The sequence below is a fragment of the Dermacentor variabilis genome, chromosome 6 (assembly GCF_050947875.1).
Source record: "Dermacentor variabilis isolate Ectoservices chromosome 6, ASM5094787v1, whole genome shotgun sequence".
NCBI classification, from domain to species: Eukaryota; Metazoa; Arthropoda; class Arachnida; order Ixodida; family Ixodidae; genus Dermacentor; species Dermacentor variabilis.
Genome location: NC_134573.1, coordinates 135,810,016 through 135,832,354, shown reverse-complemented (window position 1 = coordinate 135,832,354; position 22,339 = coordinate 135,810,016). Strand labels below are relative to the sequence as shown.

Here is a 22,339-nt window from a genome sequence, read left to right as displayed (position 1 = left end):
CACAAGGTAAGCTATGCTGGGCAAAAATAGACTTCCATCGTTCTTGTCCTCGAAGCAAGCAAACGTTGTGAACTGAACATCATTCGCGTTTTTTTTTCTGTCGAGCGAAAGGCCAATCGAAGCAGTTCGACACGTACTTGGCCCAAGTGCACGGCGAACTTTCATTTCGAAGACGCATGCGAGTTGTCAAAGTTACAAGGTCGCCCGCGGCAGATAAGCAGCTCGGACTGCTTTGGTTTTCCTTCACTGTACCATTATGGAACTGGATTTTCTGGATACAGTCGGTGGCGCCCGCAGTGCTTCGCTTATAGTGTAGCGATCCAAAAGTGATTGAGAACGAGAGCACTCATCGCTTACCCAGAAAGCGGCATAGATTCCCAACTGGGAGCCCTGTAGCGATGACCATTCATCACTGCAGGTTACAGCGTATACGTAAATGTGCGCAGTCGTTTGTTTTGCTTCGAATTCAAAACATGCGCGCAGGTAGGTTGGAACTGCCTGTATACCCCTCAGCCGAGTCTTTCTTGCCACTCTTCTTTTTTTGTTTGTGGGTCTTGCTTTTGTTCAATTGACAGCGCCATCGACGAAACGCGACCTCTTTTCTTCAGGAGAGATAAGATCTGGTCTTATTGATGACGCTCAGCGCTACTGTAAGAGAAAGAACCAGGAAAACAATGAAGTGTGACACTGTTGTTATCCGTGTTATATTTCACCGAAAGTGCTCCAAATGCGAGTTGGGAGCAGATATGTGGAACAAGTCTTGAAAATCTCGTTTTCGAGGCGACAATGTAAATTTATGTTTGGGTGCGTCTTAACTCGTCCAAATTGGGTCATCTGGATGCTTAAGCCTGGTATGACCTGAATTTGTCGAATAGAAGAAGGCTATTTTAGTGGAGGGTTACTTTTGTGGTGACAACATCCAAAAATGTAAATATTTGTTCACATCAATTGTCTTTATGTACTTGTATACCTTTTCGTGATTTACGCCTTCTGACTTGAGAAAAGCAGCGGCCCATTTCTTTGGCATCCTGCGAAACCGAACTTTGGAATTGGTTCATCTGAGTCCTTGAGGCCACCTGAATTGCTTGAAGTCTTCAGCATCGTAGTAAAATCGGTGTTCAAAGTTTTGTTTTCAAAACGAGAGTTCCTGATTCACCCTTACTTTGTTTTCAGGCAGACAGACGTGATATCAGCTTTCTTTCTTTTTTCGGAGACGCACCCCGTTTTGATTTATGAGCTCACAGCCGGTGTACCGCGAAATCTAGACGATTGACTACAACAAGTCAATAGAGCAATAGTAATGATGGTTGTTACACTCTGCAGAGGACTGACTTTGCAGACAACACCATCTCTCGTAATTATTAGAGACCAGAAACCTGTGGTAATTTGACATTGGTGTTTGCCTCTCGAACTCTAAATCCATTACCAATATTTGAAAGTTACTTTCTTTAAATATCTAGATAACCTTTTTACTGCAGGAAACGCTCATACTTTATCACTGAATCATAGTGTCTGGTTTTGACAATTCTGTCGCAAGGCGATTCATTTAGGCCACGGGACACCAACGAGAAACCCAGCTCGCTCAAGCACGAGCTCCGATTTCGCGCACAGCGAAAGACCAGAAGCACATCTTCTTCTTCGTGATAATATCCCCCCTGGAGAGAAGTGAAGTCATCCTGGTGACTTGTGGCGTACGTAGAATGAGCCGGTCGCAACGCGGCTTAAGTCGGCTGACACGGACTGCGTTGCGCTCACGATGTCTCTCAGGTCGTGTGATTGTGCCAAAGGTTCGAAGACTTGATGGACAGTGTAGCTGAGGTATATGAAGCGACCATCATGGCGCGCGGCAAGTTTCGGTGAAAGGCGAGGGCTGTGAGGTGAGATCAATATAGGGAGTCCATTGGAGAAGCTGCTTAGGCAGGTCGCTGCAGGGTCATGCCTTTGGCGACTCTTAAGCCGCAGTATTCCGCATGCCTGGCCGCCAAAGACACCGGCGTGCACTGGGAAGCGTCGGGTCGGCATGGGAGCGAAGCGTGCAGTCTATATACGTGAGGTTCCTCGTTCGTACAACAGGAAGAATGGCAAAAACAGAGTTGTAGCTTGCGTAGAAGTATATACGTATACTATAGAGGCGTACGTGACGAACGGTAGAACAGTGTCTCAGTTTGTGTTAGCCGCTGCGACATTCATAGTCAACATGTCGCCGAGTGCGCTGTTGGAGCGTACGCGCTTCAACCGCACACTTGGCGACCTGTTCAAAACAAAGTAGGTGGCTGCATACATTTTCATGTTTTTTTTTTCACAGTAGGAATTTTGGGTATGCTTACTATAGTAAAAATATGGTATGATGGTAGCTTCATACGAAGTGAATGAAAATGCACCGCGATGGATACACAACATAACCTTTTAGAAAAAAAAAGAAAGAAAACGCGCATAAAATTGCTGCGATGTAGCTGTTTCTTGTCTTCACCATGCACTGAACACAGTTTACATGGGTGCGGGTAGAACAACAACATGAACGTTCAAACCGCAAGACGAGAACGAAAAAAAAAAGGAGGAACTTGCCACGTTTCGCAGTAACGTCGACCAGACATAGGTATACGATTCAAAGAACGTCTTTATAATTGTATTTCAGGATCAATTGGTCAGTTAACCCCATGAGCGCTGCGGAAATCCGCTCATGGGGTTAAAAGCCGTCATCAGGAGGTAATTTCATTGTGGTTTCGCGTAGACGCCAAGTTCCATATCCCTAATTACAACTTTAGGTCTGATGAGGAGTCAGTGGTTTTGTCGTTCAGAAAAGTTTAAGCGACATCAAGCTCTGCTTCGCCGGTCGTGTGGAAGTGGTCGAACTATTCAATGGCAACGTGATTTTCGTTTGCCGGTGCAAAGTGAGCATAAACACGCAGAAGTAGTTTTAAAAATAAGTGAGAAATGTTGCCCCTGTCCTGTGACATCTCGCTCAGACGCGACAGGGAAACTCCAGGCACTTTCTTCTTAAGATTTGTGCCGTTTTTACATCGTTCAATCTTAGGACCCTCGTTACCAATGCTGCGCGAACTGCCACACTCCATGGAACATCCAGCTTGGCTCCCTCACTTAGCAGCTAGAAAGAGACACTGCGTTTAAATGCAACACCGTACATCCAATGAGGACAAATTTTCTATTACGTCGCTTTGCACCTCCGCATCAAAATTTTACTGAATACGATATCGTGCAACAAGTGGAAGTGACGAAAAATGGGGGGAACTGCGATGATGCGTAGCGAACTCCAAGTGACTCCGTTCGAAAATAAATGGAAAAATTCGTGACTCTCGTAAAACTGCGACTTTGATGTTCTGCAGCTCGAGGCCGGGCGTTCGAACCCGGCGACCGCATTCGATGGGGGGCAAAATGCGGCAACCTTCGTGTAGTTAGATTTAAATGCACGTTAAAAAACCCCAGATGATCAAAATTAACCCATAACCCTACTACGGCATGCCTCTTAATAATATCGTAGTTTTGGCACGGAAAACCACATAATTTAATCTTTTTTTTTAATTGTCGGGTGTTCGACTGACCAGCTGTTTATCAATCCGTAATTTACAGCACATCGTGTGTTGATGTCCTATCATTCAAATTCAAGAACGGCCGTTGCGGAACTTCACGTCATTTTGCATGCAAAAGTTTGTTGACTCGAGTAAATCGACTAAGAAACATGTATTGTGAATAGATTTAACATCACCGCTGCATGCGCTATTGGGGCACAAACTGTCACGCAGTAAAACCAATGTGAGAACTCCGGAGCTTACGCACACTGGAGTAGCCTATATACCACCGCGAGATTGTGTTTCAGTGGGTGCCCAATCACGCTTACTTGTTTGAAAGTGGAACAGCGGATAAACTAGCGCTCACCGACTGGAAAGGGAAGCACATCATTCCAGAACTCAGAGGAGTTGTCAACGAGGGATTAAAAAAAAAAAAAATCCCCGACGATTTAGCGATTTAGTGGTAAACGCGACAGAAGCACGCTAACATTACGTAGGACCTATTTGATATCCTGAATCCGTGATTTAATCGCGTTCACCACATTACAAAGTGTCGTTCAGAAGCTCACTCGACAGGCATCCTGCCTCTCTGAGGAGTGAAGCGCACCTGACGTAGGTCCGGAGTATAGACCGCGGTCAGTTGCGCTATCTGTATACAGTGGCGTTACATGTCTGTAGCGCGCATCGACAGCTGGCGGTGTTTGATCTTGGGGTCCATGACTCGACCCTATCAGTGCGATAGTGACAGTGAAGGGTGCTTGAAATATTTTGCTTTATAACGCGGACGCGTAGCGAATTGCAGCATAACAAAGGACGCTTGCCTTATGTTGCGGTATACATACGCATTCCTTATCCCCTGGCTTCATTTTGATTATACTTCAGCTTTCTTTTCTTCCCACGTCGACTATTAGCCGCCAACAGTTTCGCATAGACTTGTATGAAACTGTATTAACAGGTAACCAATCAAAAATGAGTATCCATCTTCGTTTCAGGTTTATACGTATTATGCTATTCCACATTGTTAGTTATTTCTACGTTTGTACTGCTTTAGCTATTATTATAGTAACAGGAATATAACAAACCCTGCAATCACGCACTTCGAAGTACGTACTGTTCCCCTCATAATGCCTCTGGCCGTGAGGTTGACAGAAATAAAGAAATAAATTAAATAGTTTAATTATTTTTTTTCAGGGCAGGCCGCAATGCAGAATGCTAAGTCAGTCTCTACCTTATTTTGGCAATCAATTCTTTCTCAAGTGGCACCCTGGTTCGCCAAGATAGAGTTGAAAAATGGTGCAGAAACAAATGATTCTCGCTCTTAATACGACGGGGGAACTTTGCTATGGGATGACATCTTCAGTCCCACTTCACATTTTTATAATCGCTGGACATGTTAACCTAGTCCCACACCTGTCAAGCTACTCGGGATGTCGTGGGTTACGATCAAACTTTAATCGGTGCTTTGTGTTATGTGAGCAACCGCGAGGCTACTGGTTTCATTGTCGCGCTCGCAGTTTTCTGTACTCTTCCAGATATTGAGCAGTCAGGTGATGCGAAGTAGAACACATACTTTCCTACCTACACTTTCAAGGTGCGTCACGCCCTCTAGGAACTAGTAGTAATTTTTTTACGTATTTATTTATCTCATTGGAACATTAATTCTCGGCAATTGCGAAACACGCAAAGCCTATTCTACCGAATATTTGAAGCTCTCTTTGGTTAGTAATTCCTAATAGTATTACATCCTTACTCCTTTATTTTTTCAAGACACCTCGCAGCCGCAGCATCACCAGTCAGTCCGATTCTTCGTGCAGAAGAAAAAAAAAATGGAAGCATAAACCAACCGAAATGACCCTCCACTGTGTTACCAAAGTTAGCTTATTGAAAAATAGTTTATCGGCGCAATAAGTGAATTCCCGTAAGAGATCTCTCAGTACGGCTTCATCAAAATCGCGTTCGCACATCGTACCAGATTATTAAATTTTGTAATGCAAGTATAAGACAAAAAGAGTGCGTGCCTCACGGCAAAGCTTGGCGGAAAATTCCGATGTGGCTTTGAGCAATGACGTAAACATTGTATTTGATGTTAGGTAAAAAAGGAAAAAGCTGCTGTTTCTTAACTGCAGTGTAATAATAATATTTGGGGTTTTACGTGCCAAAACCACTTTCTGATTATGAGGCACGCCGTAGTGGAGGACTCCGGAAATTTTGACCACCTGGGGTTCTTTAACGTGCACCTAAATCTAAGCACACGGGTGTTTTCGCATTTCGCCCCCATCGAAATGCGGCCGCCGTGGCCGGGATTCGATCCCGCGACCTCGTGCTCAGCAGCCCAACACCATAGCCACTGAGCAACCACAGCGGGTTAACTGCAGTGTAGTCAACACGAAGCGGGGCCATGCTTCCGTCTCTCATAAAGCTGCGTCTCCGGTTCTGGCTTTAAATGTTATCCTGAGGGTGTAGTTTCAGAGCTCAGATACAATTCGACGGGCTTGTGTGAACGTCTGTGACTATTAGTGCAAGTACTATTAGACCACACGCGTCAGCGACCTCACCGCTAATTTCCTTCTTTCCTTCCCTCCTCTCTCTTCCTGCCATATTTGTTTCCCCCTTTCGCATTCCTCCGGTGTAACACCTTGATGTGAACCCTTTTCTCGACGTTCTCGAGGCGCGTGGGCTTCACAAACCCTCTCCAATCTCCACGTGGCTGGCGAAAACAAAACATACAAATAAAAAAAACTACTGTTGCAGCTCATGCCGCCTCGTCTCTTTATCGCATCGCAGGATCTCTATCGGGCTACGGCGCACCACCGCGGGAACGGAGGCGCGGCACGGCGGAAGATGTGAAACAACGCGTCATGCCGGGCGCTGCCGCCGCCGCCTCCACGGCGTCTGTGCCGTCCGCGTCGGCGATGGCCCGCGGCTGCATGGTGCTGCTCGCGCTGGCCATGGCGGGCCTGCCACCCGCCGCCATGTCCCTGGGAACGTGGATGTGAGTGAACTCTTCCTGTTGTTTCTCCAGTGAGCGCGCATGCCGGACATCTTTTTTTCCTCATTGTCCGAAACATTAAGGGCACGCAAATGGACGCTCCATGGGGGCGCATTCACGTATACGCAAGAGATGCGTCGCTGTTGAAGGTGTATGTATACTACGTGCTCGTATATACGGCACTCTTGTAGGCACTTCAAGCGCGACTTTTCACAGAGGCATCAGCCTTATTTCAAGTCAAAAAGGCTGGGGTTTAGCTTAACGATATACCGCCACGCACTGCAACGCACTACTGACGCCCACCGACTCCTTGATCTTCACTGGTGACTGCAACGTGCATCACCAGCTATGGGGAAGCACCAAGGTTATATAGCTTCAGACAGCAGAATGAGGGAAGCCTAACGTATCGGCGGAGCACTTGTTTGGACTTGACCGATTTCCAGGCGCTTTGCTGCGTGCACAGACAGTGTTCCCTCTCTCTCGCTTTCCTCTTTCTGTTCCGCTTTCCCTTCACCCAATGTAGGGTAGCAAACCAGAGGCTCCTCTGGTTGTCCTCCCTGCCTTTCCTCTCTCTCTCTCTCTATCACACACACACACACACACACACACACACACACACACACACACACACACACACACACACACACACACACACACACACACACACACACACACACACACACACACACACACACACACACACGCGCACGCACGCACGCACACACGCACACACGCACAAGTGCGAATGACGACGCAAACATTGATCAAAGACGGCCTGGCTGACCTGCAAGCTGCGTCAGCGCTGCCGCGCAAATAATTTTGAATTCATGTTTGCGTAATCCTAGATAGTATATATAGACTTCAATAACTAAACGCCGCGCAGCCATTTGACACGAGAGGTGCGGATCTTGTCGCTAAATTCTTCGAAAAGCCGTGGCACCTTTGAACAATACAGTCGCTGGACCGCTTGTAGGGGGGGGAGGGGCTCTGAATATGTTTGGGTATACTCCAGTGACCCCTGATGATGCCCAGATATCGCGAGAGATAGTGGCGCTTGCGTGCCTGCTATCCCGGTATACCGGGATAGCAGGCACGGGATACCGTAAGGCCGCCTGATATATCAGGCGGGCTTACGGGAACCCTGCCAAAGCGCTTTGGGACTTGTGGAAGTAGCTGAAGAAGGTTTTGACAAAGACAATGTGTAAAAATTTCCCCCGTTGCCAATTCAGTGAAAGAGCACGTTGAGATTTGTGCTCGCTGTGGCCGTTTGATGACAGAAGGAGGTTGAAAAAGAATGCAAAAGCGGGCTCCCCGCTCTTCGCTACGGCGCATGGATGCTGCGTGTTTCCTTTTTCTTATTAAGGCACGAACATCATATCGAACATTACATTTTAAGTACGGCAGAGAAAGTAGTTCATTCTTTTATGAATAACGAGAGGAAAAGATCACTTCTTCCTGCTTTCTGTAATGTGGAAATACTTTTACAAACATTTAAAAAGATGGATGGATGCCCAGGATCCACATTTTATATGCTTTCTCACTCTTGGACAACAAGCGTGTGTTCTCGCCTCATGCGCAGCGATGCATCGCGTCGCGCCAGCAGGCAGTTCCTGATTACGCTTCGGTAACTGCTGGTAAGCGCCCGCAAATTACGCATAAGAAATTAGAACACGCAAAACAAGCAACTTATGGCGCTGGATAACACTTCCAAAGGGCCGGATTCAGTGCCCGTAAGAAACACCGAAGAAAGTGCACAGGAGGACTGCTACCACCGTAGCTCAGTCGATTTTTACATTTGGATTGAAACCACAATTAATTTCCCCTATGCTTTGCTTGGTTTAGTTTTCTACTTGCCGTATGTGGTTGTGTCTAACAAGAATCGGGCCCCTTGAATCTCATTCTTATCGTTCATGAACGACATAGTCCGTCAGACTTTGCCATATTTTCTCTTTCGCTCGTTTTCGTTTCGTCCTTCTCTTTCCGCAACTCTCAATCACACCGACGTTCACATCAATCGAAGTCATATGCACAGAACGACTGCCCCCCCCTTCCCCCCGTCCTGTAATTTCGAAGCATGCTCTGATCGTCCGCAACCACACCACCAACACGCGACACTGAGCGACAGACGCCGTTCACGAGACGACGACTACACGGTCCAGGAAAGCTTTCGGCGCATATCTTGTTCCGGCACCTCTCAGATCTACCCGAGTCGAGCGACACCACGCTGGCTGTCATCACCGACGTCATCATTCTCACGACGACGGCGCTTGCAAAAAGATGCTCGCACCATCCGCGCAACAAAAGACTCGCGAAACCTCTGCTCGAAACGGAGGTGACGGCCTCGTCGGCGGCACAGCTCTACAGAGGCATAGCCGCGCGTCCTTCTCGTACGCTCCGCGTCTGCCAGCGCTCCGGTACATCTCGGCATCACACACACACACAGGGCCTTACAGGCTTACGGCAGGAGCAGCAGCCGCGCCCCCCTGGTAGTCGACAAACGAACGCGAAAAGCCGAACGGCGCGTCCGTTTGATGTCTCCGGCCCTTAAACAGGAGGGGCAAGGCATTCCGACACGACCTTGCATGTAACGCTCACCACGCCGAGAACGCGACTACTTGGCTCTGCGTGTGCGTGTGTATGTGGATGGATGCGTGTGAGGCGGCGGCGGCGGCAGCGTGGCAATCCGCAAGGCGAAAAAATGGGCGGCTACCGGTATACCCGCGAGTGCGGAGTTGTGCCGCGGGAGCAGGCAGGAGGAGGCTGAGGAGGAGAGAAAGAAAGGAGGAGGCGCGAAAAACAGCGCACAAAACGGTGGCGACGGCCCCGCCGGCGGCACTAGTTGGCGAGGAAGAAAGGGGAGCCTTCGTCTTCGTCGCCGCTGGCTGCATGGCACCTGAGAAGAAGCGGTCAGGGAGGGAAAAGTGGCCGGCATAACGAAGAAGGTGTCCGCGGAAAGATCGAAAGGCCGAGAAAGACGGAGGCTCCATGGAGCCCGCGGACACTCCGGCCGACCCCTCTCACTTTCCCGGTCGTTCCTTCTTCTAAAAGACCCCGGCGCTTTAGATCATTCCGAGTACACGCATGCGCCGTAGACGTGAAAAAAAGCTTCCCCACCTTGCCGGAACGAGGCACGTTTAGGCCGTCGCTTTTGTTGCTGGTGGTTTGTGCACCTTTCTTGAGACTTACGTTCTCCCTCCCTCGGATACTAGGACGACGGACACTGGGACCCGTCCGCGGTTTCCGCACTACAGGACATGTTTTAAGCAGAGGACGCCTGCAAAGTTTGCATTGTGTCTGTAATTGCGGATACACATAAAACGGTGAAAGTGTTGCCTTCGCGCGCGCGCGCGCACGCGTGTGTGTGTTTGCGTGTCGACATGCGCACACGCACACGCACTGAACACCGCAACTGAAGTTGGAATTCCTGCTTGTAGCAGGGCTGACATCTTCAGCTTTGTTTAAACCATCTCTTTCTCAGATGTGTTAAGCGCTCCTCGTTCAGAGGCGTTACCTCGACATCTCCGACAGCAGGACACCGGACATCTCTCAACTAAAAATATCGCAGACCTTCGAAATGTGAGACCTGCTACATGACCCCTTTGTTGAGAAACACTTGCATTTCAGTAATGTCTGAAGGCCGATCAAAGTATGTTTTAAAGAACACTTGTATGCAGTTTGTGTGCTCAAGTGATCCAGTCGCCGTGAAGTGTCGCCGAAGCGTAGCGAATGTACAAGAAAAGGCAGCAGTTCACTTACCACTTCCACATAGCCGCTCGAACGGTGGCTTAAGGTTGGGTTAATATTATTTCTCCTTAGTACGCTTTTTCATAGACCACCTTAGATAGGTCACCTTGCAGACTTTAGTAATTATCCAAATAGTCATCATCATGATAAAATTGAGGTGAGGGGGCATTACCTGGATATGCAACAACGTTTTATTTTATTTTTTTCATACGCCCGCATCCGCGGCGTTGCAAATCCTTGGCACTACATATACCTTTGAGGTGTCATACCTGTAGAAGCGTTTAACGTAACACTTAAGAGAGAAAAAAATAACTTTACCTGCGTCAGTAAATTACCCTTCTGCGATACCGAAAGCACACTCTCACCGTAAGAAAAGATTTGGTAAACCATACAGGGAGGGAAGATAACCGATGGTCATTAAGGGTTACGGACTGGATTCCGAGGAAAGGGAAGCGTAGCAGGGGGCGGCAGAAAGTTAGGTGGGCGAATTAGATTAAGAAGTTTGCAGGGACAACATGGCCACAATCAGTACATGACCGGGGTAGTTGGAGAAGTATGGGAGAGGCCTTTGCCCTGCAGTAGGCGTAACCAGGCTGATGATGATGATGAAACCATACACACACAAAAAGAAAGAATAAAGAAAGAAAAACGAGAAACGGGAAGACACGTGGCGACGCCGCCTTGAAGTTCCCGCAACGGCACGCTGTGACGTCATGGATTTTGACGGCATCTTCTCAAACCTGATTAAGTTTCATTTATCGTCGGATATGGACTAAAGGAGTCAAAGACAGCATTAATCAAGTTTCAAGAGCCTATTACAGCGAGCCAAACAACGACACGTATAGGAGAATACATATTGAAACGAGTGACGTCACAATGACATGTCGGCGCTGCTGCTGCGTTGGCACGAAATTCAAAATATGAAAGTTTGTCTTCTTTCACAATAATCAAACATATCACCATGAAGCTAGAGAACATAGAGTTATTAAAGAAATGGATTCTTGGTCTAAACTGGTGTAGTATTTTGTTTGTAGTGTCATTTTAAGAGACGGGGATGAAATGGGCGAGGGAATGGCTCCTCAAAGATGCTACTAGAGGTTGCTTGAAACAAGGGGACTACAGCATTCCAGTTCGATGCCTTATTTCGCCGCCCCCCCCCCCCCCCCTCAATATAGAGAGGGGGATGTCCTGCCCGGTTTATACGTGGGTGGGTTCACGAGTGCGGTGTGCACCATGTGGTTGCAGGCTGTAAAGCGCTCCGCAGAGCCCAATATAGCCGACTTGTGGATACGTGCGGGTCTCCGAATGACTTGCGGTTCGCACCCTTTCATGTGCCACAGAGATACCCCGCTGTTGCCTCGGCTCTTCAAAAATAAACGCTCCGAAGTCAGGTGCTCGCCAGACGTAAAAAGGTCATTCGGATGAGTCACTTGCGCAAGTATGGTAGATTCATTTTGGGAGCCCTGCGGACGATCAAGAAGAGGCGGCATCGAGCAGAAGATACGAAGTCGTGTTCCTTGCGGTAACGGTTTCTTAAAGGGACACTAAAGGTTACTATGAAGTCAAGTTAAAGGGATAAAGCAATGCTCTAGGACGTCTAAGGCGTCAATATAATCGCGAACAGAGCTTTAGTTATCGAGAAATTAAGGTAAATGCATGACACGATTTGAGACTCCCCAGCGACATTCCGGTACTAGCCCGATGACGAAGGCACTCCTCATCATAATTTATGTCACTAGTACTCAACTACTCAAATTAAAAAGATAATTTCATTAGATTATAAGACGGAAGAAAATGCTGCTTGTTTACTTCTATCCGATTCTAAGAAAAAATAACATTTTGACGTTACCCTTGAGTAGTATGGGTGATCGAAAGATTTCGTTTTCGCTCGACTCTGCGCGCTGGACTTTGAGCCGCGCGCGCTTTGGAGTTTCAGTTGTTTCGTTATCGCGTCGTGCTGCGCTGGTCCTGCTGGCTCGCGAAACTTGCATTTGGAACAAGCAGCGAGAATGCCACGCCCATGTGATGTCGTGGGATGCGCGAACGGTCCGCGAAACTTGGCCAAGGGCAGTTGCAGCGGCGAATCCAACGTTACTTATCACTGTGTGCCAACGAGTGAACCTCTCCGTTCGAAGTGGTTAAGTGCCGTACCTCTGCCACAGCGCGCTGGCAAAGAGCCGAAAAACCACGTAGTGTGCTCGCTGCACTTTCGTCCAGAGGATTACGAGTTCAACGCCGACGTACTGAAGTCGCGTGAAGTGCTTTTCAAAGCAGGCCGTCGTTGTAGTAGTACGCAACGATGCCGGCAGTGCGAGCCTTCAGCAGCAGGTCACGTTCATCAGTGCTTAAATCGCTGAAGTCGAGCCCAGCATCGCGAGCCAATGTGTCGTTGTCAGGGTCGTCCATTGCAAGGAGCGTCAAAGTTGGCGTCCTAAAATAAAGAACCAGCTTATCGTCGCGCGCTTTCCCTTCCGCTAGCCACCATAGTTCCGCTTTCGCAGTGCTGACGGCTCTACTTGGCTCTGTTTCTGGCCGCGCACTTGCGTTTTGCGCAGAAAAGCTGTAGCGCCACCTGCGGGCGCCGTTTTACTCACCGACGGAGAAACGTCACTATTAGACCATGACATCACCATTCCTCGATCGGAGGGCGGGCGATTTGAAGTGCGCTAGAGGTACGCGGACGCTTCAGAACGCATTTTCTCTTAATATAAGTCTCTTCCTCGCACGAAACAAGCGTTTCGAGGTTTCTGGGGTGGTATTTCAACAGTCCACGTGGACTTAATATTAACCTTTCGTGTCCCTTTAATGTGCACCGTGGCTTGCGCAAAACCTTCATATTTCTTTATAATTACTTACACATATAAAAGCATTATTTTATGTGTTTAAGGAATCACACCATAGTAGCAAGAACTTCACCTCGTAGATTCTTTATAGGAAGAAAAGAGAAAAGCAGAAGGCAGGGAGGTTAGCCAGAATAACGTCCGGTTGGCTACCCTACACCGGATGAACGGGAAAAGGGAAACAAAGATGAGGGAGAGAGAGGAAGGAGATTCTTAAGAATAACTGCTTTTCGTCGATACTCTACCATATTCTGGCTCGGAACTGTTTCACCCGCGAATATACAACGCACACTGAATCATGCACTCCACATTCAGTTGAATCTAGACGACAACGATGCTTATCTTTTCATTTTTTTCTAAAGCGAGACCACGGCAGCGAATTCGCACTCGTATCCGCTCCCACGTGACACTTGGGCGCCTTCGACAAACGCGCTCAAGAGCATCCCCATCCATCTTGCGGACACCACACCGGGGCGTTGTACACAACGGACCGTGGAACAACCCTACGCAAACTGCCACGGAGCGGGTCACGAGCTCGCGCGCCAGGAGGACTTCGGCGAGAGCATGCAAAATTGAGGAGCAGCAGCAGCGAACGGACAAAAGGGATCAACGCGGGCGCTCGCCGTTGAGACCACCCCTGCTCGCGCCTCTACACTACAAAAGCCTACGCTCTCTCGCGCAACGCGTACGTTTCCTGGCAAAAGAATGCCCACGTCGCACATCACGTACGCGCGCAAACACGCACGCACGCCAGAGACACACGCCCCTGCTGCTGCTGCGGCTACAGCGCCATGCATGCATGCGGGAAGAGCGCCTCCGTCGTCGCCAACACCGAGCTCGGGGCGCGATGACAAATGACGGGCTCGCGGGGCAGGTGGCATGTTGCACGCCATCGGCGGGCGAGGGACGAACATTAGGGCGCCTGCGCGCCAATCGATGCTTGTTCGGGGCGGTGCGCGGGCACGCGATGAGCTCGGGGAACACACGGACGACTATGACGATCCGAAGGGTCATCAGTCCAACAGGGGTAGGTGGGTGGGTGGGGGGGTCAAGGGTCCGCGAGAGCGTGCGGGCGCGCGAATATATAACCCGTAGTAAAGACTCGCCTCCTCCCTCTTAACCTGTACGCGTACCGCGCGCACACACGCACGCCTTCTCGCCCGCAAACTCGTCGTCTGCACGCTCTTTCCTCCAGTTTTCTTCCAGATTTTCTTTTATCTTCTGCTTCTTCCCACATGTCGTCTTCTGCACGTATGTAGAGCACGCAGGCGTTGTGGCCCAGAACACGGTCGTTATTACACAAGCACGGCTTGGGACAGGATCGACCTCTCTCGCTACGCCTGCCCCCCCCCCCCCCCCCCTTCCCTTGTGTCCCCGTCTGGTTTGTCTTACCACGAGGTGCTCGTTTCTTCGCGTGGCCCTGCCGAGGTCACGTGGCGCGGAGTTGACGGAAGAGTGCAAATTCAAGATAGGGCTCTAACCTCGCAAACTGGCTTGACCCTCGCGAGCTGGTCTTTTGTTTTTAGACGGCCACTTCGCCGTCTAGAGCGGCTAATGTTGGTCGTGTTTGACCTGAAACCGAGAAGAGAAAAAAAGATATGTGGGTGTAACCCCGCTGACCCGGTGCTGTACCTACACGCCCACTCCTACTCTCTTTCTAAACTACTGCTTTCTTTGTCGAGAACGAATATAGGCTTTGCGGTGTTCAACCTGCAAATTAGCACTCGTTCTGTTTCGTTCTCCTCTTTTTCGCCTGTGTAATTTCACCGCCTGTACCGCCTCCACCGCGTAGAGTACAGTTCACGCAATGTTCGCATCATTTTTTGTGTGTGTTCATTGTTTCTAAAGCAGTGCGTTTCGCGTGATCCGCGTGGATTGGTGTAGATTTCACGCCTACAGCCCCGAGAGATCATTTGGTGGACAATAATGATCTTGTTTACGTCGCTGACTATTCTCTCTCTCTTTCTTTTTGTCCACGATGTGCCACTGTATCTGTTGCACTGGGTGGAGCATGTGTTTCCGCTTATACGACCGCTGAGGTCCTGTCACTTTGGCTATGACAGTGCAACCGCAAAAAAGAGAGTGCAATCGCCCAAAAAAGTGTTTGTGCTGATCCTCTGACGAAAATTAAAGCTTGCATTGTACGTAGATGAAAAAATTATGGGGTTTTACGAGCCAAAACCACTTTCTGATTATGAGGCACGCCGTAGTGGAGGACTCCGGAAATTTCGACCACCTGAGGTTCTTTAACGTGCACCTAAATCTAAGTACACGGGTGTTTTCGCATTTCGCCTCCATCGAAAGGCGGCCGCCGTGGCCGGGATTCGATCCCGCGACCTCGTGCTCAGCAGCCTAACACCATAGTGTACGTAGATTCAGAAACCCGTATAACGATTGATCGCGCTGGTGGTTGCTGTTAATTCGTGCGATAGAAAAGGGGTGGACTTGTTTGATGGAGTTCACGGGTGCGTTAAGAAACTGTACAAGGACCGTCAGCGCATGCGGTCGACACGCGTTCACCAAGCAGATGTAACGCCACTTATTTATAGAAGGACGTCGATCGTATGGGAGGCGACTCGTGATCGCTTTTCGAAAAGTCAGGTCCCCATTGCTGTATCTCGTTGAATTTTAGGATGTAGATAGACAGCCTAAACGCACGTACATTCATGGTTATTGTGAAATTTCTCGCCATTAAACTGTTTTATACATAACGGGAACTTTAGGATTTCAGTGAGGCTACTTTCTCCTCATTAGCGCAACCTCAAAAAAAGAAAAAAATACCCCTCCATATCTATTTCCCATGGCCAATTTGCAAGATGTCTTAGGGCGACATCCCCCCAATCAAGCAGGAACGGGGGAAAGGGTTAGGTAGCCTCTCAGATCCCCCCACTAGACCTTGCCGAAGAGCATGTGCACATTCCAGGTCTGAAACCTCAAGACAGGGAGACACATACCTTCTGTCTGAGAGCCTCGGACGCAATACGCAGGCGACATATCACGGCATGCCCGTGAGGTCGTGTAGCCATTCATTCTTCTCCGACTGGAAACGCGCAGGTAACCAGGTAACCATAACCGGCAACAAGGCGCAACATATTTGTTTTTCACATTCTCGCTCGTTTCGCCCCGTCTCGACCTTGTATACCTCAACCAATCACCCCCCGGAGCCCAATACGTTCCCGCCACGCACCCTCGCCCTTCGCGACGGGGTTCAAGTCGTAATTTTCTCATCAGACAGGATCGGTGATTATAATTAGCATCGCAACTCCAAGTTCTGCTTGGCGCGGCGTGTGTTCGCCACGGCTGGCGCTATACCGAGAAGTGGCCGACGCGGCCAAAGCCGCAGCCGTAGCCATTGCGCCCCTGCTTCCGAAGTACACAGTCTGCTTCCAGGCAATTGGAACGGCTGGCTGCCTGCTGGCTGGCTTCTTGGCTGTCGGGAGGCACGGGTGACCGCTGCCGTTGGCCCAGCGCGCGCGCGCGCCTGCTCATGGAAAACGTTTGCCGGTCCCGCGCGCTCGCTCGAGGAGCCCAGGCGCCTCGCACCTTCCCAAAACGCGCCGCGTACACCCCTGCCAGCCCTCGGGACGCCCTCTCCTGGGCCCCGGACCTTTTTGATTTACGACTCGAGGCACCGATGTTTGTTTATTCTCAGTGGAGGGGGTAGAGGAGCGGCCATTTAGAAGAGAACCTGCCTTCCACCAAGGGTCGTGAGCTGCTCCCGCAGCTCCTTCGGCATTCCGCGGTACAACGCCATTCAACGCTGGCTGGTTGGCTGCGTGCTGCAGGCTATCCAGCACTGCGTCATCGTCGTCGTCTGCACGCACGTTGAACGCAGCAGACGACAGGAAAAGAGAAAGAGAGAAAAAAAAGAAGAAATGAAAACGTGAAGTTCCCAGAGGAATATATATATATATGCATGCGAAGAGAGGGAAAGGTGCGAGCTAACAGTCTTCTCGCACCTTTGTATGAGACGCAGAGTGTAACGAACAGAGTGTTTATACAGGTCCTGCTTCGCTTTCTTTCTTCCCTGTTCCTTACCACCTCCTTCTGCGTTTAAATATACACACGCACGCTCGACCGATGCCGCCGGTGGGTGCGGAGACGTCGACAGTGCGCGTGCACGGTGGCGGTGGAAGTGGCATCGCCGCCGTTTGTACGAGCGGCGCGGGGAGGTTGAAGAACGGCGCAAATTCAATATTTCTGCGGAGGACGTTTAATGCCGTCCGAGGGGGAGGCGTTCGTGCTTGCTCTGTTGTTCGTTTTCAGCAGCTGCGCGAGCGGATGGACGACACATGCTCGCAGATCGGGAAAACAGAAAGAGAAAAGGAGCAATGGCACTCGCCGGAGGTCAACGGCACGGAGGCACGCATACGTGGGCACATAACACGCGTAGCCGGCGACACGAAGCCGGAACAGCGGTATTGACTGAAGCCTACCGAAAATTGTGCAGCAAGGGTCGTGCGTGCGAATGCCGGTGGACTCGAATATCCAATCCGGAGAGAGGAGAGAGAAAATAGAGATAGAAAGAAGGCAGGTAGGTCGACCGGACATGAGGTCGGTTTGCTACCCCCTGCGCAGTAGAGACAAAGGAAAAAAAAGCTTACCTTATATTGGTTGGGTGGTGGTAGCGCTCGCTGGGAGGAGCCCTTAGTCCAGGTTCCCTGCTAACCGCAATATGTCTCGAGACCGCCGGATGACCCGGCGTTGGCCTTCGAACTTACGCAGAAGGAAGCGGGATGAGCTATCAGATATAGAACATTCTTTATCTTGTTTACATGCCGTGGCTAGGGACATTTAGTGACGGTTGGAAGTTTAGCTTACAGGGTATGAGACATCCGAACATTGTCGCACACAGCATCCCGCACGATGGCGTGCACCTTGCTAGTGAAACTATGTTAACTGGCTAGCATCACACTACCAGTTATCGCGCAAGTAATATCAGCTTCTTCAATATCAAATGTGACGCAATTGCGCTATTCGGGAAAAACTGACATACACAGTAACATGGAGACTTGAAGTGATCAAGAGTGGTCCAACAGGGAATCTCGAAAGCGTTTTTAGGCGCAACGAAAGACGGTATACGAAGGAAGAAAAGAAAGAGTAAAGCAATTTGCCCTGTCGTTTCTTCGTGTGCGCTCTTTTGTTGCTCTTAAAAGTTTTTTTTTTAATATTCAAATCAGCCAACAACCTCGAACGACCATATTGTTGCAAACGAGGAATGTCGCCCAAACAAAAATTTTACTTTACATTCTATCGCATCACAAGAAGAACTCAATTGGAGAACACAAAACTAACTAAAAAAATATATATAACAGAATCCCTATAACAATTTTTTGTAAGGGGAGTCACTGGAGGCCCTTGTCAAAACCTTGACTCCAGCTATATATACACCTCTCGTTCGACGACCGTTGGAATTTAGCTACGCTTTTGTAACAGTGTTCTTAAAATAAACCCCTTTTCGCTCATACACAAGAAGTCGTCTATAGACGGCATATATTTTGACCACGTGTTACACTCTACGCAATTAAGTCGGCAACCTTTGAGACTTCTAAGCTCGTATATATACAGCAAAATCGGTCGGCCAACAACCTCATGCGGGCAGGTTTCTCACGACAACTGCGCATGCGCGCCGCCGCGCACGACTTGAAGGAAGGCGGTGAACGAGTACAGAACCTCGTTCGACGTATAGGACAAAGAGTATGAGTTACGACTCCTGCGCTTGCGGCTACGCACACAACGCTTCTGCGTAGCTTTTCTCGTAGCGAAATGCAAAACTAAATGAAAATATTAAACGCTGAGCGCGACCACTATAATTGCTCACCGAGCAATAAACGAGGTCGCAGCGTGAGTCCATTTCTTTCGAGTCAACACGCTTTCAGCGACGGGATCATCGCTCCGAGGCTTGTAAGCCCGTCGTAATCTCCGTTCTTCATCGCGCTTGATCACTGAAGGGTCGATAGCTGGCTTCGATTAGCGTTGCCCAAGGCTCTGGTTCTGTAGAGACGGTGGAGCCGACACCGTTTTTGTTTGAGCATCTGGAGATGTCGCCTAAAAAGAGCAGCGGCGTCGGTGTCTGACCGGGGCGACTCTTGTGTTGCCAACGGTGGCCACTGGCGCTTTGATCCGAAAGATATCGCTAGCGAGAGCGATGGTTTCAGATTACGGGTGTCTCGGGTTTGCAGCGTATGGAGGACGCCTCGCGGCGCCAATTTTTTGGCTATACGTATACTTTCTCCGGGTACTTGGGAGGCGCGGTGGAACGTGAAATCACTCGGGGCGAGCGCTCGTGCTCGTGGTTTTGCGTGCTTCGAGATTAACTGTTATCGATCGTCCTATGGGCTGTCTTCGCAAGTTGTCTTCGTTGCAATGGTTAGATTCTCGATTGTTTTAAAATATAAATATATAAAATTGGGCTTCTTTGACTAATCTATAAGTAAATGTATTATTCCTCCCCCCCCCCCTCTCTATGCATTACCGAGCACTTGTTTAGTTGAGAATCTCACTCTTGCATTCACGGAGGAGTATCAGGTTGATCTACGTAGGCGTGTACTTTTTCTTCTGAATCAATGCAAACGCAGTAGTGAAATGCCCGATTATGTTTTCTTCTTTTTCGGGACATCTCGAAAGAGTTCGGCCTTATACCTCCGCTCTTTTGTGATCAAGAAAGCAGCACGAACGCAGAAGGGCGATATCATATATTCCCGGGCGTCTCGAAGGAATGGGACTTCACCTCTGCTATATATCTATTGTTCTGCTATTGGTGCTATTGTTCTGATATATATATATATATATATATCGAGAACAAACTGCACCACTGTCCTTCCATTCTGCATCTTCGCCTTCCGATACATGACCTATCACTAGTGCGGGGAGTAATTCGTAGATAGCAAGTTGCCTGTCCCGACGAGTTCCTTCTATAATTCAGCAGAGATTACGGAACAAACTTTCCTCGCTCGTAAGCGAGTGCTATTCGCATTATTCTTTTTGCGGGTAACTTCCAAGTCTACAGCAGAAAACCGATATGATATGCACTCTACATAATTAAGTTGGTATGCGCCCTTTGGCGAAGGGGGAACTGAAACTGGCGACTTGTGAATAATGGCCTGCACCGAGGCAGTTCAAGACAAGCCTCACATGAGAATGCAGGACGTATTATTAGCACAATTATGCTACAGAAGGGGTTCTGCTCGGGCTTATATTATGCACGACGAATATAGAGATCAAACTCAGGCCCCTAACGCGTCTGAGTTCGCTAAATAAGCAAGTGCATGGTCCAAGCTTCTTCCATGCTATGCTATTTTATCCGAAACAACATGTTATATTGAAATGTAGACTTGGGAGGCAAGAAAAAGGGCGATTCACAAGAAAAAGCAACTTCGTTTGCTATATAGACTGTGCATTGTTCCACTGCTAAAATGTATAGCAACGACGGTAACTGCTGTAGCGTTGCTGATAGGAATCACGCTTCGCCCAAAATATAAAACAGGAGCATAGTGTTCTCCACAACAAAAAATGCGAAGTCAGTCAAAGTTTGAAGGCACGGCGTTGTCGTGCTCCTTTTTCTCGAGCCTCTGTTCTTGAGTTCAGTCGCAGAAACGTTTGCGCCGAAGCCCCGAACTGTCTTATTGAAACGAAACGAATACGTTGGTGAGCCCTCTTTTCGTCTGCTCCCGTTATTTATTAACACACCGTTCTTGCTCAACTTATTTTTTTACACCAATTGGACAACGTCAGAAATGTTAGTATACCCAAAACTGTTTCCTTTTGCGGTTACCACAAGAGTGGCCATGACTGGGTATCTGCGAAATGGAACATAGGCACTCAGGTCAACAACAACAACAACGACGACGACGACGACGACGGACTTCGAGCGCCGGCTAATCTGCTAGGTTAATGACACGCACGCCCGCACATTTACTTCACCAGAGGGGTTGCCAGCTCACTTGGGCGTGGCAGGGTGCGCGCAATGGACGCTTCAGTGGAGGAGAAGCCACGCTATTTCCTCAGGATTTAGCGCTTTTTTCCCGCTCGGTGGCTGCCCTTCCCTTATTCCCACTTCCTCCCTTCTCTCTCTCTCCTCTGTTACACCAGCGTATACAACGGGGGAGCGGGGAGGGGTAGTCGATGACTTTTACTACCAGACACAGGGGGCAGCTGTCCGCGGATAGCGGGAGCCGCGGCGCACCGCACGGAGTACAGACGGCACGGAGGTGGCAGGGCGCAGATGTCCTGCTCTCCAGCGTCGGCCGCGTCGCCTCCGCAACTCGCTCGCCCGCCGCGTCGGCATCGGAAGCGTCGTACAGGCGGGCAGCAGCGGCGGCAGAGGCGCAGAAAGACCGAACAAAAGCTCTCTCGGCAAACGAACGCCGACGCCTCGTTGCCGTGCCGCGGCGTCGCGCGCGCGCGCGACAGCCTTCCCCGTGACACTCGTGATGGACGGAACCACGGCATTAATACACGCGCACAGAGCGTGGGCGTAACGGCGCGCGCCGTTGCAGCGCCGGCATGTCGCCGTACACACACACACATACACACACACACGCGGCTGTATATACCAGCGACAATCCTGCAGGCAGCTCGCGGCCGCCAGCCTGACTGGCCCAAGTCGCGCGTGCATGCGGCATGTAGCGCAAGGGGGGTCGACGACATCGAGCCCGATTCCTCTCCCGTGGGGCGCCTGTAGCTGCTGCTTCTAGTGCGCGTGTCGCTGCCGCGCTACTGCGGAAGTGAGAGCAGCGTCGTCAGTGCTGGCGCAGCGTTACACACGCTGAGGGGCATATGCGTGTACGCGTACGTACTGTCATGTCTCGGCGGGCAGCCTGCGAAGGCTGCCGTGCCGGCACCGCGGCTCGCCCTGTCTCGCTCTTCAGCGGTCGTGTAAACTGTGGCCAGACAAGAGTCATTAATCCTTCGCGCAGCGCGTCGTGTACGTAGCCGACGGGAATGTTTACGAGGGAGCCAAATATGTCGGCGGTGATCCCGCCTGCGGTACTGTGTACGGGAACGTACTCGCTTGCGCCGTGGTGGAAGACCGCCTATGAAGACAAGCACGTTAAAGAAAGAAAGACAGAAAACGGCGGTATATTATAGTCAGTGTGGGAATGAGGACGTTTCGTGGTGACTCCACGCCACACGCAACCGATCGCATATGGGTTTAATGCACGGGCAAGGCTACCGGCAGAGTTGTCAGACTGACCTTCATGTCAAATATGAAATTATATTTCACATCTGCACAGTCG

General features: G+C 49.7%; 1 protein-coding gene across 2 annotated transcripts in view; it reads left to right on the top strand.

Annotated features, from left to right (window-relative positions):
* Nucleotides 1-22,339, top strand: part of LOC142585275 (protein Wnt-5b-like) — a 95,086-nt gene that overhangs the window by 1,958 nt on the left and 70,789 nt on the right. For both annotated transcript variants that reach the window (XM_075695907.1, XM_075695906.1), the window contains exon 2: nt 6,312-6,519. In XM_075695907.1, coding sequence (XP_075552022.1) covers nt 6,386-6,519 — 134 coding nt within the window. In that variant the 5' untranslated portion in view covers nt 6,312-6,385. The remainder of the gene's footprint in view (nt 1-6,311; nt 6,520-22,339) is intronic.